The sequence below is a fragment of the Sturnira hondurensis genome, unplaced genomic scaffold (genome assembly GCF_014824575.4).
Source record: "Sturnira hondurensis isolate 20B ecotype Veracruz unplaced genomic scaffold, ASM1482457v3 Scaffold0006799, whole genome shotgun sequence".
In the NCBI taxonomy this organism is placed as follows: domain Eukaryota; kingdom Metazoa; phylum Chordata; class Mammalia; order Chiroptera; family Phyllostomidae; genus Sturnira; species Sturnira hondurensis.
Window position 1 is genome coordinate 359,385 of NW_028079430.1, and position 18,774 is coordinate 378,158.

Sequence of the window (18,774 nt, forward strand, 5' to 3'; positions counted from 1 at the left end):
AAAGCAAATGCAAACCATTTAAAATGATGTATGAAAATATTAAGTGCTATAGGGGAAATAAGCAGTAGACACTGTTATATGGGAAAAGTGGGTCTTCTCCCTGCAAAAGGAGAAAAGTATTTGCAGAGAATCTCCTGGGTAGGGGATACTCAGATGTTAACTGGGGTATGTCTGGGTAGTAGGATTATGTGTGATTTATTTCATCTTTTTGCTTCTTTCTACCTTCTGAGTTGTCTGCAATTAACCTGCATTACTCTGAGTTAAGACAATAAAACCAGAGTTGTTAAAAACAGTAACAGAAATGCACAGAGTGTCCTGGGGAGGCACCACACATGTCCTCAGGGGGCTGCCGAGGAGAGACAGGTAATTTAGGGAGCTTCCCTGGGAGTCATTTGGACAAGGCCAGATGCTTCTCAGGGGGCTGCAATGGGCAGTTCTCTGCGGGACTCCTTTGGAACCTTCTGACCTGCACACTCCTACCCGAACTACTGCTGGGGATCCTCCTGGGTGTGGAGGCCTCTCCTGAGAGCCAGAGATCTGAGGGAGGGGAGGGACTCACTATCTCATGGAAAGTGGTTCTCTGGAAGGCCCAGGTGAAGGTCATGGTGGCGTTCTTCTCGATGATGTAGGTAAAGGACTGCTTGCCCTTGGAACCTTTCCACGCCTCCACGGGAGTGTTGGCCCTGGAATTGGCACCCTGCACCCGAGACAGACAGTGAAGGAGGCATGATGGCTGGGTGGCTGGAGGGGAAAAGCGTGCTCACACAGGTGCTGCCCTGGGGCCATCACAGTGCCGGGACCCACGCTCGGCTGGGAGGTCCCTGGTGAAGTCCCGTGAACAGGGGTGTCCACTATGTTGGTGTTCCAAAGGGGCCGAGGGGGCCAGCCCTCCCAATAGCCCTCCCTGGGAACCCCAGAGCAGGTAAAGGAGGGAAGACGCACCACCATGAAGTAGAGCTGGCAGTCCACAGAGCAGACCGTCTCGAAGACGAATGTGATCCTGGCCACCTCTTTATTCTCTGTGTCTGCCGTCACTGACTGTGGAGGCCTGTGGGTTGGAGACTTAAAGTCAGCGTCAGAGGCCAGTTGGTGCTTACTGAAGAGCCCAGAGGCCAGCAGAGAGTCCACTGGGGGACAGGGTAACATTCTGAGCATGTTGGAAAGAGCATGGACGAGGTCCAATTCTGCCACTGTAGCTGTGTGACCATGACATAGCCAGACTGTAGTGTTCTCATCCGTGAGATGGACGTAATAATATCTTCCTTATTTACTTCTCATCATTGTGGTGAGATCCAAGGCCACAAATGTGGAAGTGCTGTGTAAAATATAGCCGCCCAAGCAGAGTGTGGTCCCCAAACCAGCAGCATCACCATCACCTAGAGCTTATTAGACATTCAGAACCTCAGGCCCCTCCCCAAGCCCCCTGAATCCGAATCTGCACATTAACACAATCCCTGGGTGATGCAGATGGACCTTAAAGTTTGAGAAGCACCACTGTCGTAAATTGTCTGTATCCCCTTAGCAGTTCATTCTGTGGGACAGGGGAGCTTTGCCTGGGTTGACTGAGCAGATATTTCAACTTGTAGCCTCTTCAGCAAAGGTTTCAGGCTGGTCCTTCCTTTGGGGAAGAGAGAGCCAGGCACAAAGCTAAGGGGGTGGAGGAGGGTGGAGGGGCGGGGCGGTGAGTGGGTGAGGCATGGAAGCCTTTACTATGGTGATCAGATTTGCAAGTTGGAGAGTACTTTTGGAAACATTACCCCCAAAAAGCCTAAAAAATGTTCTTATGTATGGAACACGGTATATGTCTTTCAGCCTTGAGTGACATAAATGAAGGGAAGGGCAATCAATACCTTCCAAGCCAGTAGCATGGCCTGAGCACGGGCCCAAGGGCGGAAAGGACGGAGCTGAAGGAGGGAACGGAGAAGCCAAACGCAATCGGGCTGCCCATGCAGCGGTTCCCCTTCGTGTTTTAAGTGCACATGGGCAGAAGAGTTCGCTTTGGTTTTTGAAATCTGTCTGCGGCTTTTTTCTGGCGTTGGCCATTTCTTGAATTCTGAGGACCTCCGGGTCAGGGCTCCCGTCTGCACAGCTGTGCTAACGAATGGACTGGGAGAGCCGTCCCAACCCGAGCTAGCCCAGAGTCCCAGTCGGCCGGTCCCCCTCGCTTCACAGATCAGGTGCCTGAAGCCTACAGGGGCCTGGGGACCCTCCCAAGGTCACGAAGCCAGTAGGTGGTGAAGTTCAAGTGCCTAGTTTTCCAGGCCAGGGCTCCTTCCACTGCCCCACACCATCTGCAGAATTTTTTTAAGTGGCAAACACACTGCTGTTGTGCTAGATCTTCTTGGAATAAGGGGACAAATGTGACGGTAAGAATAACCCCTTTCGGTCTTCTGGCCCCGAGTAAAGATGAACTGTCCACAGGCACTTCTGACCCTATTCAGCAACAATTTAAAAAAATCTTATCTGGTGCTGTGAGCAGGGCAAGTTTAAGTAGCAAGTGGCCAATTAAGGGAAGAAGCCAGAGGGGACAGGAGGGGGTGGGCAGGCAGCACGGGCAGGTTGAGGCCCCCCTTGTCGAACCCACTCCACCACAGGCCAGAGCCCTCTCCCTCCACGTTCCGGGTGTGTGGCGCCAGCTTTCCTCTGGCTTTGTGTTCCTCACCTAAATCCCGGCACAACCAGAGTCAGAATCATGAAGTCGTTGTCTGAGGCCCCGACGGCAGTGTAAATGTGATCACCGGCCACCTCCCAGCCTGGGGAAGGACAGCACAGAGTAAGCGCCCCAGGGGTGCCAGGCCCGGGGCAAACATGCACCCACGTGACACTCTGGGGAGGTAACAACGTCTTCTGAGGCACCCAGAGCCACTGCCACACCCAGGCCCCGTCGCACCGACCGCCACCCCCACTGTGGTCACAGGCCCTGAAGCTCTCAGGGCAAGGCCTCTGGGACATGTGCTTGCTGTTTCCAGCTCAGTTTCTGTCTCTGACACTGAGATTTGGCAGAACATTTGCCCGTGTAGAGTGGAACTTTCCAGGGAATGTGTGGCCTGCTCAGCTCCCTTCTTCTCCAGACACCACTGGTCGGCAACACTGGGAGGGCTGCCCCGGGTGTGCGGGGAGTGGGGGACATGTGGTCGGGGTGGGGGGGCCTTACCCGTCATGCCCTTGTACTCAAAGTTGATCCCACTGAGAACGGTCGTTTCCATGTTCGTGGGCAGCGTGTTCCACCATTTGTACTCGAATCCCACGACAGGCTCTGTCCCAGCTGGGCAGTGGCTACAATCTGGGGGGACCACAAGATCCAGGCCTTCAGCAGGGAGGTTGCGGCCCCCCTGACTGGAGCTGCTGTCACCCAGGTAAGTGACAACAGTCATGGCAGCCAGACAAGGTGGTGCTGAGCACCGCTGTGCAGTTCCATCCAGTTAACCAGAAACACCCTGGCAGTGCATTGAACAAACTCGGCCTGCAAACACTGACCCCTCCTTCCCGTGTTCCAGCTTTCCTCCTTGCCCGCCTACGTTTTTCTTTCGAAACTTAAACGTATCTTCTAGCCTGACCCACATAGTTCAAGTTATTGCTCACCTATGAGCGGTAAATGCATTCATATGAACAGGCACACAGACTTCCCCTAACTGCTCTCTGCAGCACGGCCCATAGGCCCGTGTGGGTCAAGCTGTCCATCCCAGCTCCCCAGACCTTCTGGTTGGCATCCCTGCCCCATGCAGGGTGAGGAAGGGCACCCGCAGGCCCGAGTCCCGTCGCAGGCGGAGTGAGGAGAAGAGCAGGCAGTGCTCCCGTGTGACGGTGACTCACAGACACAGCCCGCCCCGACTGCTCTTCTCCCCAACTCAGTCCTCGGGCCGCCCGGCCCCCACTGCCTCCCTCGGGAGGGCAGCTGACCACCCTGCGTGCCCACGCAGCCCGCTCTTGTGGGTGATGTGGGATGGTGGGGTGCAGGGCACAGGCGGTGAAGGGGTTACCGGAGCCGTTGGAGTACGACCCATAAGGGCAGGGCTCACAGGCGCTGAGGTTGGTTTTGAAGAAGCCAGGGTTGCATGGCGGGCAGCGGGTCTTCACGCCGGAGGCGGGCAGCGTCACCGCCCCCTCGAGGTCCTCCCCGCAGATTTTCGGGTGGGCCCACTTGTACATGAGCTGTGTCTGCAGAAACAAATCAAGACCGGCGGCTCAGCCCCTGCGCACCTTAGCACACCTTCAGGAAAGTTTACCTTGGGGGCGGGGAGACTCTGGGCTATTGCGAAAGCGCCACCAGTGTGGGAATCTTCGTTTTAGTCACTGATGTGTCTCAAGCACCTGGCCCAGTTCTGGCACGTGGTGGTGCTCAGTACATTCGTGTTGAGTGCATGTCGGCTGGATGAAGAGGGACATACCTAATGAGGACTCGTGTGACGGGGGTGGGGCACCCATTGTCTCTGGAGGAAGCTCTGATTCCCACTCGGAATCTTATTACTGCCAAGGCCACAGAGACGGTGGCTGGTAAAACCCCGGAGCACCAAAGGCATGGAGTGGGGGTGGCCTACATAAGCCCTGGGGAAAGAGGGGGTGGCTGAGGTATCCTTGTTTGTCTTCTGGGTGTTTTCTTTGCTTTTTCATTAGTTCAGTGGACATTTATAGAACGCTAATACATCTCTGTGCCAGACCTGGTGGCCAGGAATGGGAGAGGCCGAGAATGAAAGGGAGAGGCACAGTTCTTGCCCTCTGGGAGCTCACCATTGAGCAAGGGCAACAGTCTCATACTCAGTGATAATGACCCTCGTGGGGTGTGGGCACCGTGTCCTGGGGCATCGGGGTAGGAAGGGCCGTGCTGGTCACAGGGCACACACTTCCAGTTACAAGACCATGCAGTTCTAGGGACATAATAAGGTGCAGCACGGTGATTACAAACAGTTTGTAACACTGTCTGTATAGTGGAGAGTTGCCGAGAGTGTCGATCTTAAGTGTTCTCGCCGCAAAGAGGAAAGGCTGATTATGTGATGTGATGGAGGTGTTAGCCGACACCACACTGGTCATCGTTTCGCAGTGTATCAGATCAACATGCTGCCTTAAACTTACACAGTGTCACATGGCAGTCACAGCTCTGTAACGCTGGGTGGGGTGGGGGTGGGGAGGAGGAGCACCCGTCAGGTCGGTGTGCAGGAGAAGCAGCTCACTGCAGACCAGGAGCCCTGGGCTCAAGTGGGAGGGGAGGGAGGGGAGCAGAAGGGAGGAAAGACATCCACCTTCAGCCACATGATGTGCCTGGAGAGGCGAAGACGGTCCTCATGTAGTCAGTGAGTCAACTGAGGCCAAGAAAATGACCATTTTGCAAGGTCACACGGAACACCAGACAAGACCGGCCTGAGTGTGAGATGCAGCTGCTAAGCTATATAGCCTTTCTCACTTGTCTGCTGGGGAAGGAGATGATGCTCCAACCGTGAGGGTGGGGGTGGGGCATGAGAGATGATGGTGAAAAATAATCACTGTTGAGGACTAGCCTTTATCCTGTGCTCAGTTAGCAGAAGAATTCAGCCAGCCAGCCAGCCAGCAAACGCTGATGCATGCTAATAGCCAAGTCTGTGCTGGGTGCTGAATGCAGATTTCCTGACTCCTAATTCTCTCTTCTGGAGAAGCCCTGCTTCAGAGATGCAGACAGTTCATCAGAGCGTCTGACCCGAGACAGACCCTTCCTCGGGGCCCTGGGGCTCTGTCCCTGCTCACTGGCTGCTGGCCCTGGCACTCACAGCACAAGCCTGCCTCCTTCACCGTGGCTGTGCCCTCCGCCTACAGAGCTACGGCTGCCCCCTCACCCCATCCGGGTCCCTGCTCAGTGTCACCTCCCTGGAGAGGTCATCCCTGCCCTCTCTAAAACAGCTTCTCCACCCCTGTCATTCTCTCTCTCCTGATCCTGTGTTACTCATCCTCCCTAGCACTTACCGCCGTCTGATGCACCCCACACCCCTTTGTCATCCCTCTGTTGTGCTCCGCACTTGCTCCCCAACGGGAATTAAGCTCCCTGAGAGCAGGCGTTCCCTTGGTTTGGATACCTGCTGAGTACCTGGTGCCTAGCACAGTGGCTGACTGTTGAAACGAACAAATGACCCCCTCAGAGAGGCCTTCCCTGCCTGGGCTGTCCTGGTCACTCCTCTGCCGGAGTCCCTAGCACCCCTCACATCTTGTTGCCTTGGTCAGGCCCATCTCTCTCCTGCCTCCACGATCCCCGAGGACAGGGGCCTGCCTTAGAGTTTCTGATTCCCCTCTGGAGCTCCGTGCCTGGCACAGCGGTTCATCCTCCGAACACGCAGACTACAAAGGAAGGCCTTTCTGAGGCGCAGGTCCTGGGGGGAAGAGGGAACTGACAGAGAGTGAACCAGGAGGAGGGGCAAGTGTGATGAGTTCCGTTACGAGACAGGTGGGCACGGGCGGGCGGCCGTTGTGTGTGGGGGGGGCACTAAGCAAATGGAAGAAATCGAAAGAAGATGAAACGGCTTTTTGAAACAGAGCCTATGAAACGGGGAGGCAGAACATGAGGCAAAACAGTGTCTAGCCTAAAAATGAGTGAAGCCATCTGGTTTTGCCCCCACGGGCCCCCGAGTCACCCTGTAGGTCTCTGGAGTTTTCTCTGGTGCCAGATTCAGGGGCCACTGAAACTCCAAGTGTGGCAGAGCCCAGGGCGCGAGCCGAGGGGCCGAGGCTGTGCCACCCACCTCTCCGTTGGCGTCGCAGGCTGTGTGCGTGTAGAAGTAGTCTTGGTCTGTGCAGGCCGGGCGTCGTTTGCAGGAAGAGGATCCTTTCTCTAAATCGCAAAGGCAAGGACAAACATTCAGTTACATAGGAAAGCAGAGTTCCTGGCCACTTGGTCATGACGCAGGGGACCCCCAGGCACCTGGCGTACGGCACACGCAGGTGTTGCCAAGAGCGGAAAAGCCTGCACACTGACCCTTCCCTTGGCCTTGGTGGCACAATCTACAGTCCCTAGAACCAGGCTCGTTGGTCCTGTGCACCCCTCCCTGCTGCTGCTGAGAAACCACTGGGCCGCACTGTGGAGAAGCGCACTGGCCAGAGACCAGCCTCAAGGGCAGGTCGCATCCCACACTAACCACCACCAGCCCAAGCTCCCTGAAACCTGCCATGTTCCAGGCACCTCGGAATCTCGACTGCGTGTGGCGTCTAGTCCTGAGGGATCGAAGTGAAACAGGAGAGCTCAGGGCAGTGTCTTCATGCTCCTATTCTAATTTTCCCCTGACTTTCCTCTTAATATTTTCCTCCCGCTCCCCTCGCCCCCCAAGCATCCCAGCACTTTCTCTGCACCTGATGAAAAACTGTTTTATTTATTCTGCTCTCTGCATGCTCCTCATGTCTGCTCCTATAAACACTCCTATGCTCCTATAAACACCTGGAGAGCAAGAATAATTTCCATGAATCCCTCTTTAAAGCAATGGATTTCACTTTTTAAAAATTATGCACCCCTTTGAGAATTTGGGGGGAAAAAGACCTGTTTTCTCTATCCAGAAAAATATGTATAACTCATGCATTAAATTTCCAAGAAATTTCCTGTCCCCAGAGTAAAAATCCCTGCTTTAGAGAACGCTGGTACAATACTAGTTAGTATTGCTGCCGTCACCACTACTCCAACGTGACTGCAGTGTCACCTGCAGGTCAGCGTTGGATGACAGGAGCCTCACTCTGTTGCCTGACGAGGATATGGCGGGGTGGAAGGAGGGGTTAAGTCAGACCTGGGTCTGGATCCCACTTAATCATTTAGTAGCTGTGCCACTTTAGGCAAGTTGCTTGACCTCTCTGGGCCAGAGCACTCTCGGATGGAGAGCAGGACTAACAATATCTCCTTGGGTGGAGCCAGTGCACCCTGAACGTTGGAAGTAGGAACTCCCCAAATGCTGGTCACTCTTACTTGCCTGGGTTTGTGGGGTTTACTTTTATTTGGTAATTGTCATGGGATTTTTAGTAAGGATTGAAAGTCTCTTTCTCTCCCGTCCAGTTAAGGGCTTATTTCTCAACTGACCTCTTCTTCTTCCCAAGGCACCAAATGGGTTCCCAGATGAGAACATTTCCCAGTTACCGCCGTGTTGGCCCGCACAGGGGGATTCCCACAGCCACGCATCCCCACGCCTCTTCTGTCCCTGTCTCATTAGCTTGGGCAAGAGGGAACTGCTGGCTGAGAAACAGCTGGGGTCTCCTCAGCTCATTGACTTGGTCAACAGCAGAAGGCCTAACCCAGGAAGAGAAATCAGGGACTCCCGCCTTTGATGGACTTGGTCAGGAGAAACTTGGGGGGAGATGGTGAAAACACACCAGCTTCCAGGACCTTGCATATCAGGTCTAGCAAATTGCAAGTTGCCTGTTAGAAAATGCCTTCCAGTCAGGGGCCTTTCTCTGCTGGTCAAATATTTGCTCAAGCCGACATGCTAGCTCCAGGTTTTAGCGGAAATGGTCCAGCTGTTTACACAGTGGCAGCTGCCTTGGTGGTGTTAATAAATGATTAACCCAAACGCCGAGGCAGACCTCACCGGTCCGGCTCGGGTTTCCTCACGGTGTTTAAGTCAGGTGCTAGTCAAGTTTAAAAGCTTGGGCTAGATGTTCGAGAAAATGAAAAGTGATTCCTGTAGCACTGGCCTTGGCCAAAACTCTGAGAATTTAAATTAATCTTGGGGACTCTTTCTGCGCCTTCCTCCTCCTTGTGGTGTCTGCCCCTCGCCTTCAGGAGTACAGCGTTCTCATTCTGATCCATTTTACCAAAAGAAAACATTTACCTTGAGGATGTGAGCGCCTGATGCACACACGGCCCAGCTCAGACTCCAGCCCAGACTGGGCAGAGTCCTGAACCTCTCTGAGCTGCTCTTTACTCATTCGTGAGTGGAGTAGTCACTCCTGTACTGTGCTGTGAGTGGTAAATGCGGTAATACTGTGTGGACTGTAAAGCACTATACAAGTGACATGTTTTTATTATCTATGCCAACAGTGTTTTTGTATTGGCAGGGGACTGCTGGGACAGGTCTTCATGTAAATGAATTAGTAAATGCTGGGCACTGTTCTAAGTCTTTTATCTGTATTATTTGATCCACACAATAACACTGTGAGGTAGCGATGATTATTGTCAGCCCATTTCATAGATGATTAAACTGAGGCCCAGACAAAAAAGTTGCCCAAGGTGGCACAGCTAGCACATGATGGAGCAGGGACTCGAACCGTAGTAATGCAGTTCTGGGGTCCACACTCTTAAGTCCCATGCTGCTCTCTTAGGAAATGGATCCCTGACATTAAATGTAACACAAAGGAGTTAATCCTAATAATAAAATTTTCGCTATCAATGAGAAGATGCTTTCAGTCAAGCCTTTGTCCTTAACATCCCCATGCCCAGTGGCTCTGCTTTTAGCCTAGGTCCTGGGCACCAGCACCGGTGCTTGTTGCAAAATCTCCCAGCCGGGACCTCTGCCTCCAGCCAGCCGGTCTGTCCCTCATCCATTCTCCAAACGGCAGTCAGAGTGGTCTTTCCAAAGCACAAGCCAGGTCATGTCACTCCCCAGCTTAAAATTCCTTAATGGCAGCCCTGGCTGGTGTAGCTCAGTGGATTGAGCGTGGGCCTGTGAAGCAAAGGGTCGCTGGTTTGATTCCCAGTAAGGGCAGTTTCCTGGGTTGCAGGCCAGGTTCCCAGTAGGAGACACATGAGAGGCAACCACACATTGATGTTTCTCTCCCACTCTTTCTCCTTCCCTTCCCCTCTCTCTAAAAATTAATAAGTAAAAATTTTTTAAAATCCTTAATGGCTCCCACCCACTGCTGAAGGTATGAAATCTCAATTTTTGAGCAGCAGCACAGAGGACTGAACCGTAATCTGTTCCCTGCCCACCTCTCAGCCCTGGATGTGCCCTCTCTCCCAGTGAGCCGCAGCCACGCTAGTTACCCAGAGTTCCCTGAGCCTTTTGGCTTCGGCTCACACTTCTTCCAGCACATCCTGCCCTCTGAGTTCAGGACCCAGATCATCTCTCAGGACCACAGCCAGGGAAGCCTTTCGTCCTTCCCCAGTGCAATGACCACTTTCCTTCTCTGCCCCCACTGCACCCCACACTCAGCACTCCTACCCCAGCACCTCCTACACTGTGACGTTACTACACTTAGATGTTCCTATGACCACGTTTCTTCTTTTCAGCTGAGCTGGAAGGCAGGTACCAGCTCTAACCTTTGCACCAAGCTCAAGCCTTGGCACCCAGCTTGCACCCAGGACTTAGTTCTAAGTGGGTGACTAAATGGTCACAGGGTCTCCTGTCACTTTCTTTGTGCACATTCTACCGTAAGCTTTCACCAGACCCTCTCTGCATTTTCCCAGCCTCCCACTGATGCTGCATTCTGGATGAGTCAAGTCGCAGAGAAATGTGACTCTCTTTGTACCCCTCGCTGGTGAGGTGGTCAACAAGCTTACCACGTTCTTCCTCACTCCCCAGCCAAAGGGATGGACTGGGAAGTCGGCAGCAGAAGGAGAACAAACTCCAAGAATTCAGACCCCCAGCCTAACACTTTCGTAACAGCTCTCTGGATGAAAACCAGTTTACATAGCGTCCATCAAAACACAGAACCGGCTTGCCATTCGAAGCCTTGTGCAACAGCTGGGCTGGGAGAGGGAGCCAGAGACTTAGACTAACAAAGGCTGCCATTGACGGAGCAGGGAAGAGGAATAAGAGATTGAAGTAGACGAACAGGAATTTAGACTTACACATAAAGACTTCCCCCAAGAGCTAAACATCCCTGTTCTTGCTGAAATCTACACTCCTTTGGCAAAATCTGTATAGATAAACAGGATTTTGATTTTGGGAATTGTGTGAAAACGAGCTGTTCAAAGGTCAGTGGAGCGTCTTGGCTGAGCAAACACATGCTGTGCACCTGTGTTAAGAGGGCCTAGAGCTGGGTCTGTGTATGGGTCTGTGCAGGAGAGAAGAAATGAAATGCCTGTGAGAGTTTGCAGGGGGAGAGAAGGGACTCCTCCCAACCCCAGAGTTTTTTCACAGCCTGTCCTGGACACTGGCCCCATCACCAGCCACTGGACCGCTTGAGCCCAGGGCCGTCTGGGAGCTCTGCCCATCCAGTGCCAGAGCCCTGCTGCCCCCGAAACCCCCTCCAATGACCAAGGCCTGTTTCTTGAGCTGGGAAGCTTTGGGAACCTCTCTGGAGGCTGTAGAAATAGGCCGCTTCCCTTAGAACAGTGGTTTTCAAACCGTGTTCCAAGGAACCCTGGACTTCCTACGAAGTCCCGCCTTAAAGCCAGTGGATGCTCAGGTTGATGGACAGCTGTAATCACTGTCTTTGGCCCTTGTTCCCAAAGCGTCTTGTGCATTAGGACAGCCTCACAGCCCTTCCAAATCACCTTTGATAGTGCGTACGCCCTTTCTCCACTGTATCTCTTATAATCCCATAAAGGGGTGAGGTTTCACTTGAAACATTTTATTGCTTAAAGAATAAAAAGATGGCGACCCCTTTTCCTGGCTCTCTGAAGTCCTCTAACCCCAAGTTGCTTTCCCTTTTGGCCATGTACTTTTTACAGTCTAACACCTGATATCCATTTTTATATATTTATTATTTATGGTCAGTTATTTTTTTTGTTGTCTGTCTTACCCCCTCCAGACTGTAAATTCCATGAAGACAGGGCGCTTTGTCTATTTCGTTCACTGATGTATTCACCTGTAAGCACCTAGAATAGCACCTGGCAAATAGTGGAGGCTCAATAAGTGCCTCTCAAATGACTTCATTTTTACTTCCAGAGTGACTGGTGGAATGTGGATTGGCAAGGCTCTCTCAGGACCCCGAAAGCAAGAGCTTAAGAATATCAGTCTGGCCCCAGCTGGTGTGGCTCAGTTGGGTGGAGCATCATCCCATAAACCAAAAGGTCATCGATTCAATTCCTGGTCAGTCCTGGTCGGGGCACATGCCTAGGTTGCGAGTTCTGTCCCAGGTCAGGGTGCGTGCGAGGGGCAACCCTCGATGTTTCTCTCTCACATGATGCTTCTCTACTTCTCTACTTCTCTCTACCTTCCCCTCTCTCTAAGGTCAGTGAGTATGTCCTCTGGTGAGGATTTAAAAAAAAGAAAAAAGAATGATCAATCCAGAGCTTGACCAGAGCATGGCTCTACTTCCTGTTTCTCCCTGTTGGTGTCCCCCACCAAACCCTTCCTGCCCTCAGAAACATCACCTGAGTATTTGTCAGGGTCACACTGGTGACAAGAAGTCTCTCCCTTGTTTGAATAAGAGTTTTCTGGACAAACTTTGCAGGAAGAGGAGCCCTGCTTGTCTGCGTACGTGCCGGGTTTGCAGGGGAAGCATTCGGAAGTGTAGGCCACCCCTGGGAAGGAAGAACATAGGAAAGCAGAAGTTGAGCCTAGAGACTGAGGCCCCTGGGAACTGACCCCCCTCCTCCCCCTGAACAGTCACAGGCCAGAAATTCAGCAACAGACCCCGGTCCCACTCTCCATACCTGTTATGGCGATGTTTCTCACCAACACAGGCTTGGAAACTTTGGACCACACTGAGAAGGCTGTGGTTCTCCAATAGAGGACATTATTGCCTCGATTAAGCTCTACCTAGAAACCACGGACAGGGGGCGTTAGCTCAGCCTCAGAGACACACACTCCTAAAGGCCTGGATTAGCCTCTCGTTGGGACCTCTGCCCCTTCGGTCTGCATGGCCTCACTCCCTCAGCTTTGCCCTTCCTCCCATCTTGGCTTAGCCCCTCTGTCCTTCTAAGCCTCCTCTGCAATCCCCTCCCACCCTTCCCTGCCTCTCCCTCAGTCACAGACACCGTGAGCATCTCCATGGCGAGACTGATGGAGGGACGTGGAGGGACTGACCATAGGGTGGCTGGGATTCCCTCACTCTTCTCTGGTTCTATTCATCCATGCCTCCTCCACCCCCAGAAGACCGGGTCCTTAAAGCCGGAAAGCTGCCGACCCTTGGGATCAAGCCATTGGAACAACACGTCAGCCCACGTCCATATTCCGTCAGCTCAAGAGGAGAGAAACTAACACTTTCCTCACCATGTCAGCCCCCTGTCCTTCAGGGAGAGGGGTGGAAGCCAGACTGGGAGGAAGCCCTCCCTGGAGGAAGGGCCCGTGGCCCCTTCTCTAGGAAGGGTTTCCTAGGGTTTCTAGGAAAGGCTGGCATCTCCAGGCAAAGGCGCAGGAAGGCCGGTGTGGTACTCACACTGTGGAATTCCCAGCCTTTCTCCGTGGTTCTCATCCACCTGGAGTCGTCCACACTGGGCTGGCACTGGTCGTTCTGGACCTGAGGCAGCAGGAGTCTGGGATCAGAGTCTCAGCCTTCTAAGGAAATGGGTTCCTCCCCCCACGCTGCAGCAGCCTTCCAGAGGCCCCTTCTTGTGGGAGAAGAGCTGCCCATCCCTCTAGGAACCAGAGCTCAGAGCACAGGAGCCTTGAAGGAGGGCAGGAGCTTGTCACACACAGAGAGAAACAGCCTATAACTCAGAGGAGCCGTCACATGCGTGTCACGTCAGAGCAGGGAAAATCCAAGGACCTCCCGCACTCTACTCTTCCCCCTTGGAGTCCCTTGATTCTTGAAGCCTCAGCTCATTTTGCCCACAGTTCTCCCCAGAGACAAAACAACTGTGGAAATTTCCCGAGCAGGACTGCACTGGTGATTCCTTCAAAAGTCTGAGCCACGGAGAGTCTCCCCACCCCCCCGCCCCCGCCTTGGCCAGGGGCTTACAAAAAACTCAAAGATGATGCTGGAGTCGGGGTAGTAGTACTCGAAGCTGACGGTGCCCGACTGCTTCAGGTTGACGGCGTACATCAGTGTGGCCGTGCACTCGTCCGTGTTGGAGGCGATGTAGTCGCCCAGGGGGACCCACTTGGACCTGTGGGTTGGAGGGGGGCCCAGTTCACCATCAGGAGCACAGCCCATCAGGCTCTGTGTGACCTTCTAGGTCTCTGGGGGAATCCTGGACTTGTGATTCACAAGCAGAAGCTTAGACCTGGAAATGCTCAATAAAGAATGACCTCCAGCCCTGGCTAGTGTGCCTCAGTGAGTGCTGGCCTGGGAATCAGAGGGTCGCCAGTTCGATCCCCAGTCAGGGCACATGCCTGGGTTGTGGACCAGGTCCCCAGTGCGGGGCATGTGAGAGGCAAGCACACACTGATGTATCACTCCTTCTCTTCCTCCTTCCCATCCCCTCTGTCCAACACTAAATAAATTAAATCTTAAAAAAAAAAAAAAAGCATGACCTCCTGACCAAGGAACCAACAAGAAGTGCCCCCACGTTTACGCCCCTACTGAGTCACTATCTACTTTGAAACCAGCCCGGGTCTCCAATTATTAATAATGCCCCATTAAGGGGACCTCAGCCTAGTCCGCTGGTTTGCCCTTTGCCTGTCAGAATAACGTGGCACGTCCGGTCTTCGATGGTTAATGCCATTCTTGAGTGGCAGCACAGCCAGAACTCCTGCGCTGAGCCCCCCTGAGACACACCAGCCAACTTAATGATGCTCACTCCTTCCATTAACAGAGACCACGCTCAGTGCAGACACGCTCTGCGGCATCAGCTATAAATAACTCCCGAGGGTGGATGAATAATTAAAAGGATGTCACAAGTGGGTTACATTTGCAAAGTGCACCACCATTCTGGTGTTTGTCCGAGCTGTCCCTGGTGAGGATCATGTCACACTGAACCGGAACAAGGCAGCGCCATTGACTTCTAGATCCGGGCGTGGCTCCAAATGCTTCCCACGTGCCATCTCATTTCGTCCTTACCACGGCCTCAGAGAGGAACTCGATTTTTTAAGAGGAGGAAACCGAGGCACGGAAGTGCTTGGGAAACTGGCTCTCGGCCAGTTAGCTGTGACCTGCCCAGACCTGCTTTGTTTTGCCATGGCCCTGGGGGAAGAGGCAGGTTTTGTAAGAGGGATTCTCACATGGCGGCCACCCAGACACCCGGCCTGGCTCTCCCTGTGCAGCACTGTTTCAGAAGTCCAAGTTAGGAAGAAGAAACCGCAGAGGAAAACTTAGGAGGCTTCCAATGTTTGGAGCCCTTTCTAACGTGGACGTGTCTCTTTCTCTCAGTCTTGTTTCACCCTCCCACTCCTCGGGCTTCTGTCTTTCCCTCTCCGCTGACACGCGACAGCCCTTCTCCGTTGCTCCTCCTTCACTCCTGTTCCCTCTTGCCTGTCCCAGTCTTGGGTCTAAGGACAGTTTCCAGCCCCTTGGTCTTGGAACATTCCTCCAGGGACCAAGGGGGAGCCCCTGAAAGCGCAGGATCCTTCCATGGAAACGCGTTGGATTGGCCTGTTTTGTCCCCAGTTATTTATTTCTTGTCGCCTTTGTGCCAGATGTTAAGTGCTGGACATACAGCAAAAAACCAAGACAGACCTGGCCCCCTCCTTCTTGGAGCTTGCATTCTATTTATAGTGGAGGAGACCGAAACTTAACTAATCACTCAGTTAATCACCTAGTAGTAACTGTGCTAAGTGCCATAGGGAGAAACACGAGATGATGCAAGGGTGTAATAGGAGTCAGTGGGGTCAGGGCTGGCTTCTTTGAGGAAGGGACGTGTGGGCAGAGGCCTGAGGGAGAAGAGTGGGGGACAGTGTTCGAAGGCCCTGAGGAGGGACGGAGCATGGCGGCGGCATGGCCGGAGCCTAGCAAACGAGAGGCGGGGTATTGAGAGAGGCTGGAGAAATGGACAGAGGCTAGATGGGGCCTGCAGGCGTGGCAAGGCGCTGGGTTTTATTCAAAGAGCAATAGGAACCCACAGAATCCAGAATTTTCAGCAGGAAAGTACTGTGATTGGATTTGTGTTTTGAGAAGATCAGCCTGGCGCTGGCCAGTGTGGCTCAGTTCGTTGGGTGTCATCCCGCAAAGCAAAAGGTCGCCAGTTCAATTCCCAGTCAGGGCACAGGGCTGGGTTGCCGGTTTTGTCCCCAGCTGAGGTCCATATGAGAGGTAACCCATTTATGTTTCTTTCTCACATTTGATGTTTCTCTCCATCTCTTTCACCCTTCCTTCCCTTGTCTCTACAAATAAATAAAATTGTAAAAAAATTAAAAAGACCAGTCTGGCTGCTGAATGGACAGTGGCTGGGCGGAGGCTGCGTGTGGAAGGAGGACTGGCTGGGAGGCGTTAGAGGCAGAGCAGGCAGGAGGTGACGCTGGCTGGGGTGAGGTTGGAGGCAGTGGACACGGATTCACTACGTGCCAGACACTTGGTATCTCAGTGCTGAGTTACTGCCTTTCTGTGGGCTGGTGAGGGAGTCACAAAATCTCTCTGGAGGGCTGCCTCCCCCCCATTTCTACAGGGAAGAAACATCCTTCCCCACTCCTAGGGACATCGTGGATGCTTGGAGACCTGGGCCCCGCTGGATCTGTGCCGTGGAAGCACGAGTTATTTTATTAACCAGCCCACATCCCGCATTGCTGAGATTTCAGACTTCTAGTGTGGTCCCCAGAGAGAGACCCTTTCTTCGCTTGAGTGGGAACTGACGAGTGAGCTAGGCCTGCCCTTCGGTCGGGTCAATCACATCCTCTCTTGGGACCCAGGTGGGGGTGGCTGTCTTAACCCGCACATCCCCTCTCCTTCCAGCGGTAATCCTCTCTAGCTTCATCTCTGATGCCGGTGTCGTCATGCTAATGATTTTGACACATAATTTGAATTCTAACATAACAATGAACTCAGACTATGAAATGCCTGTTGCCTGGCTCTGACAATGGTATTTCTAGGAGATTAAAGTATAGAATGGGAGACACTGCTCCCAGTGTGAGAAATCCAAGTGTAATACAATGATTAATTCCTGTCCTTTCCATTGCCTCGGCATAATGTATGTACCTTCTCCCATATTCTTTGTCAGTATTTAACAAAGAGCCGTGTTGGATTGTTTTTGACATCTATGCATCCCCCCCTCACTCTTCTCCCCTGGGGCCAGCATTGCCTTGCACTCACTGAATTATTTGAAGGTGGTAGCTTGGGGCAGTAGAAAGTTTGGGACCGGGTGCGAATTGCAGTCTCACAAGTTGCAGGCTGGGTAACAAAGAACGAGTCCCTTAACCTCACTGGCTGAGCCTCCATTCCCTGCTCTGTGTAATGGGAACAGTCACACCTTCCTCACAGGGTCCTCTCTCATGAAGGTAATAGAAAATAATATAGGCAAAGCATCCAGAATAGTGCTGAACAACGGGAGGCCCATCACTTAACTCCTACCCCTGGAGCGATGTATCCAGAGACTTTGACAAGGAGAGTTCACCAGCTCTCCGAGGCCCCTGGGCTGAGCTTCTCAATTATTGGAAAGATCTCCTTCTGAGCTGGAAAACTGTCCGGGCACCGTGGTCTCAAAGGATATGAAAGATGTCAACCACCACTGACTGAAGCTCTGGTCCTGCTTCTCCTCCCCGCCCCAAACCTATGAACTCAGGTTAGGCGAGCCAGTGGTAGAAGGCAGCACCAAAGCCAGGAAGATGCCTGGTGCTTTATATCTGCTGCAGTCCAGGTGAGGATGTTTGCTGGTCCAGAATCCCGTGATGGAACTCTAACTGGACTTTGTTTTAAATAGACTGGGTCATTTGGCCTTTGGCCATCTTATCTACCTCTCTCTATTTCCCAGGGATTTTAAAATTTAATTTATTTATTTTTAGAGGGAGGGAAGGAAAAGAGAAAGAAAGGGAGAGAACATCAATGTGAGAGAGAAACACCGATCAGTTGCCTCTTGTACATGCCCCGACCGGGACCGAACCTGCAGCCCAGGCATGTGCCCTGACTAGGAATTGAACCAATGACCTTTTGCTTTGTGGAACGATGTCCAACCCACTAAGCCACACTGGTCAGGACTATTTACCCATGTTTTTTTGCCTGTCACAAATGCCTGTGACAGGAAGCATCCCAGGAAGCTTAGATCAGTGAATGGGCTGAGGTGGATGGACGTCCCATCCAACACAGCAGGTGCTGTGGCGACCTGCTCCAGCCCTCGCCCTGGCAGCTTGGCTCCCTCTTTCCGCCCTCCCTGACCAGCCTGCAGAGCAGGAGGGGAGTGCTCCCTGCCGCCCCTCCCCCAGCACAGGAGGAGGGAGCGCAGCGGGTAGGAGAGGACAGGGACAGGGGTGACTCACGAAGTGCAGTTCTCAGTGGATGCAGTGGTGCCATCATCAATCTCCATGTTGGCCGAGAGGCTGGTGAAGCCGTGGGGCAGCTCATCCCACTCGTCGAACCGGATGCCCGTGCCCAGGGAGTAGCGGCCCTCCGCACAGGGCTTACATGACTGGTCCTTCATGTCCAGAAACTCCCCGGCTTTGCAGGAGAAGGCTGGAACACAGGGCAAGGACAGGGGTGGGCTGGTGAGCCTGCTGCTGCCCCAGGAGAAGTGGGCAGGTGGTGGGCACCCTGAAGGGAGGACAGAGGCTGGAGATCTAGGTGGTCAGCCCACTAAGATTTAGGGCCATGCACATCTTGTCCAGTTCCATTAATGTACTGTCCCAACAGGGAAGTCCACAGAGACAGAAGTTTGGAAGGGCCAGGGACTTGGGGGAGGGGACATGGGAGAGATTGATGGCTGACAGACTTGATGTTGCCTCTTGGGGTGGTGATGGTTATGTGACTCTGTGAATATTCCAAAAACTAGTGAATTTTACACCTTACGAGGGTAAATTTTATGACATGTAGATTATATCACAATGAAGCTATTACTTTAAAAAGTTAGCCCACTTACTGACCCGGGCACTAGGCTCAGCTTAGTTAAGAATTTCAGTGCCCTCGGTCTTCTCTCCAAATCTTCAAGTGTTC

At 53.0% G+C, this 18,774-nt stretch overlaps 1 protein-coding gene and 1 long non-coding RNA gene across 4 annotated transcripts in view; one reads left to right on the plus strand and one right to left on the minus strand.

The window, feature by feature from the left end:
- Window positions 1–18,774, minus strand: part of ELAPOR1 (endosome-lysosome associated apoptosis and autophagy regulator 1) — a 50,514-nt gene that overhangs the window by 9,938 nt on the left and 21,802 nt on the right. For all 3 annotated transcript variants that reach the window (XM_037050416.1, XM_037050418.1, XM_037050417.1), the window contains exons 3-13: window positions 18,105–18,297; window positions 13,723–13,870; window positions 13,201–13,281; window positions 12,476–12,581; window positions 12,194–12,343; window positions 6,702–6,790; window positions 3,981–4,158; window positions 3,155–3,283; window positions 2,663–2,753; window positions 943–1,048; window positions 560–697 (exon numbers count right to left, since the gene is read on the minus strand). In XM_037050416.1, coding sequence (XP_036906311.1) covers window positions 560–697; window positions 943–1,048; window positions 2,663–2,753; window positions 3,155–3,283; window positions 3,981–4,158; window positions 6,702–6,790; window positions 12,194–12,343; window positions 12,476–12,581; window positions 13,201–13,281; window positions 13,723–13,870; window positions 18,105–18,297 — 1,409 coding nt within the window. The remainder of the gene's footprint in view (window positions 1–559; window positions 698–942; window positions 1,049–2,662; window positions 2,754–3,154; window positions 3,284–3,980; window positions 4,159–6,701; window positions 6,791–12,193; window positions 12,344–12,475; window positions 12,582–13,200; window positions 13,282–13,722; window positions 13,871–18,104; window positions 18,298–18,774) is intronic.
- Window positions 1,963–18,327, plus strand: LOC118990050 (uncharacterized). The gene is made up of 3 exons (XR_005067156.1): window positions 1,963–2,537; window positions 13,126–13,130; window positions 18,315–18,327. It is a non-coding gene; the product is annotated as an uncharacterized LOC118990050 (long non-coding RNA).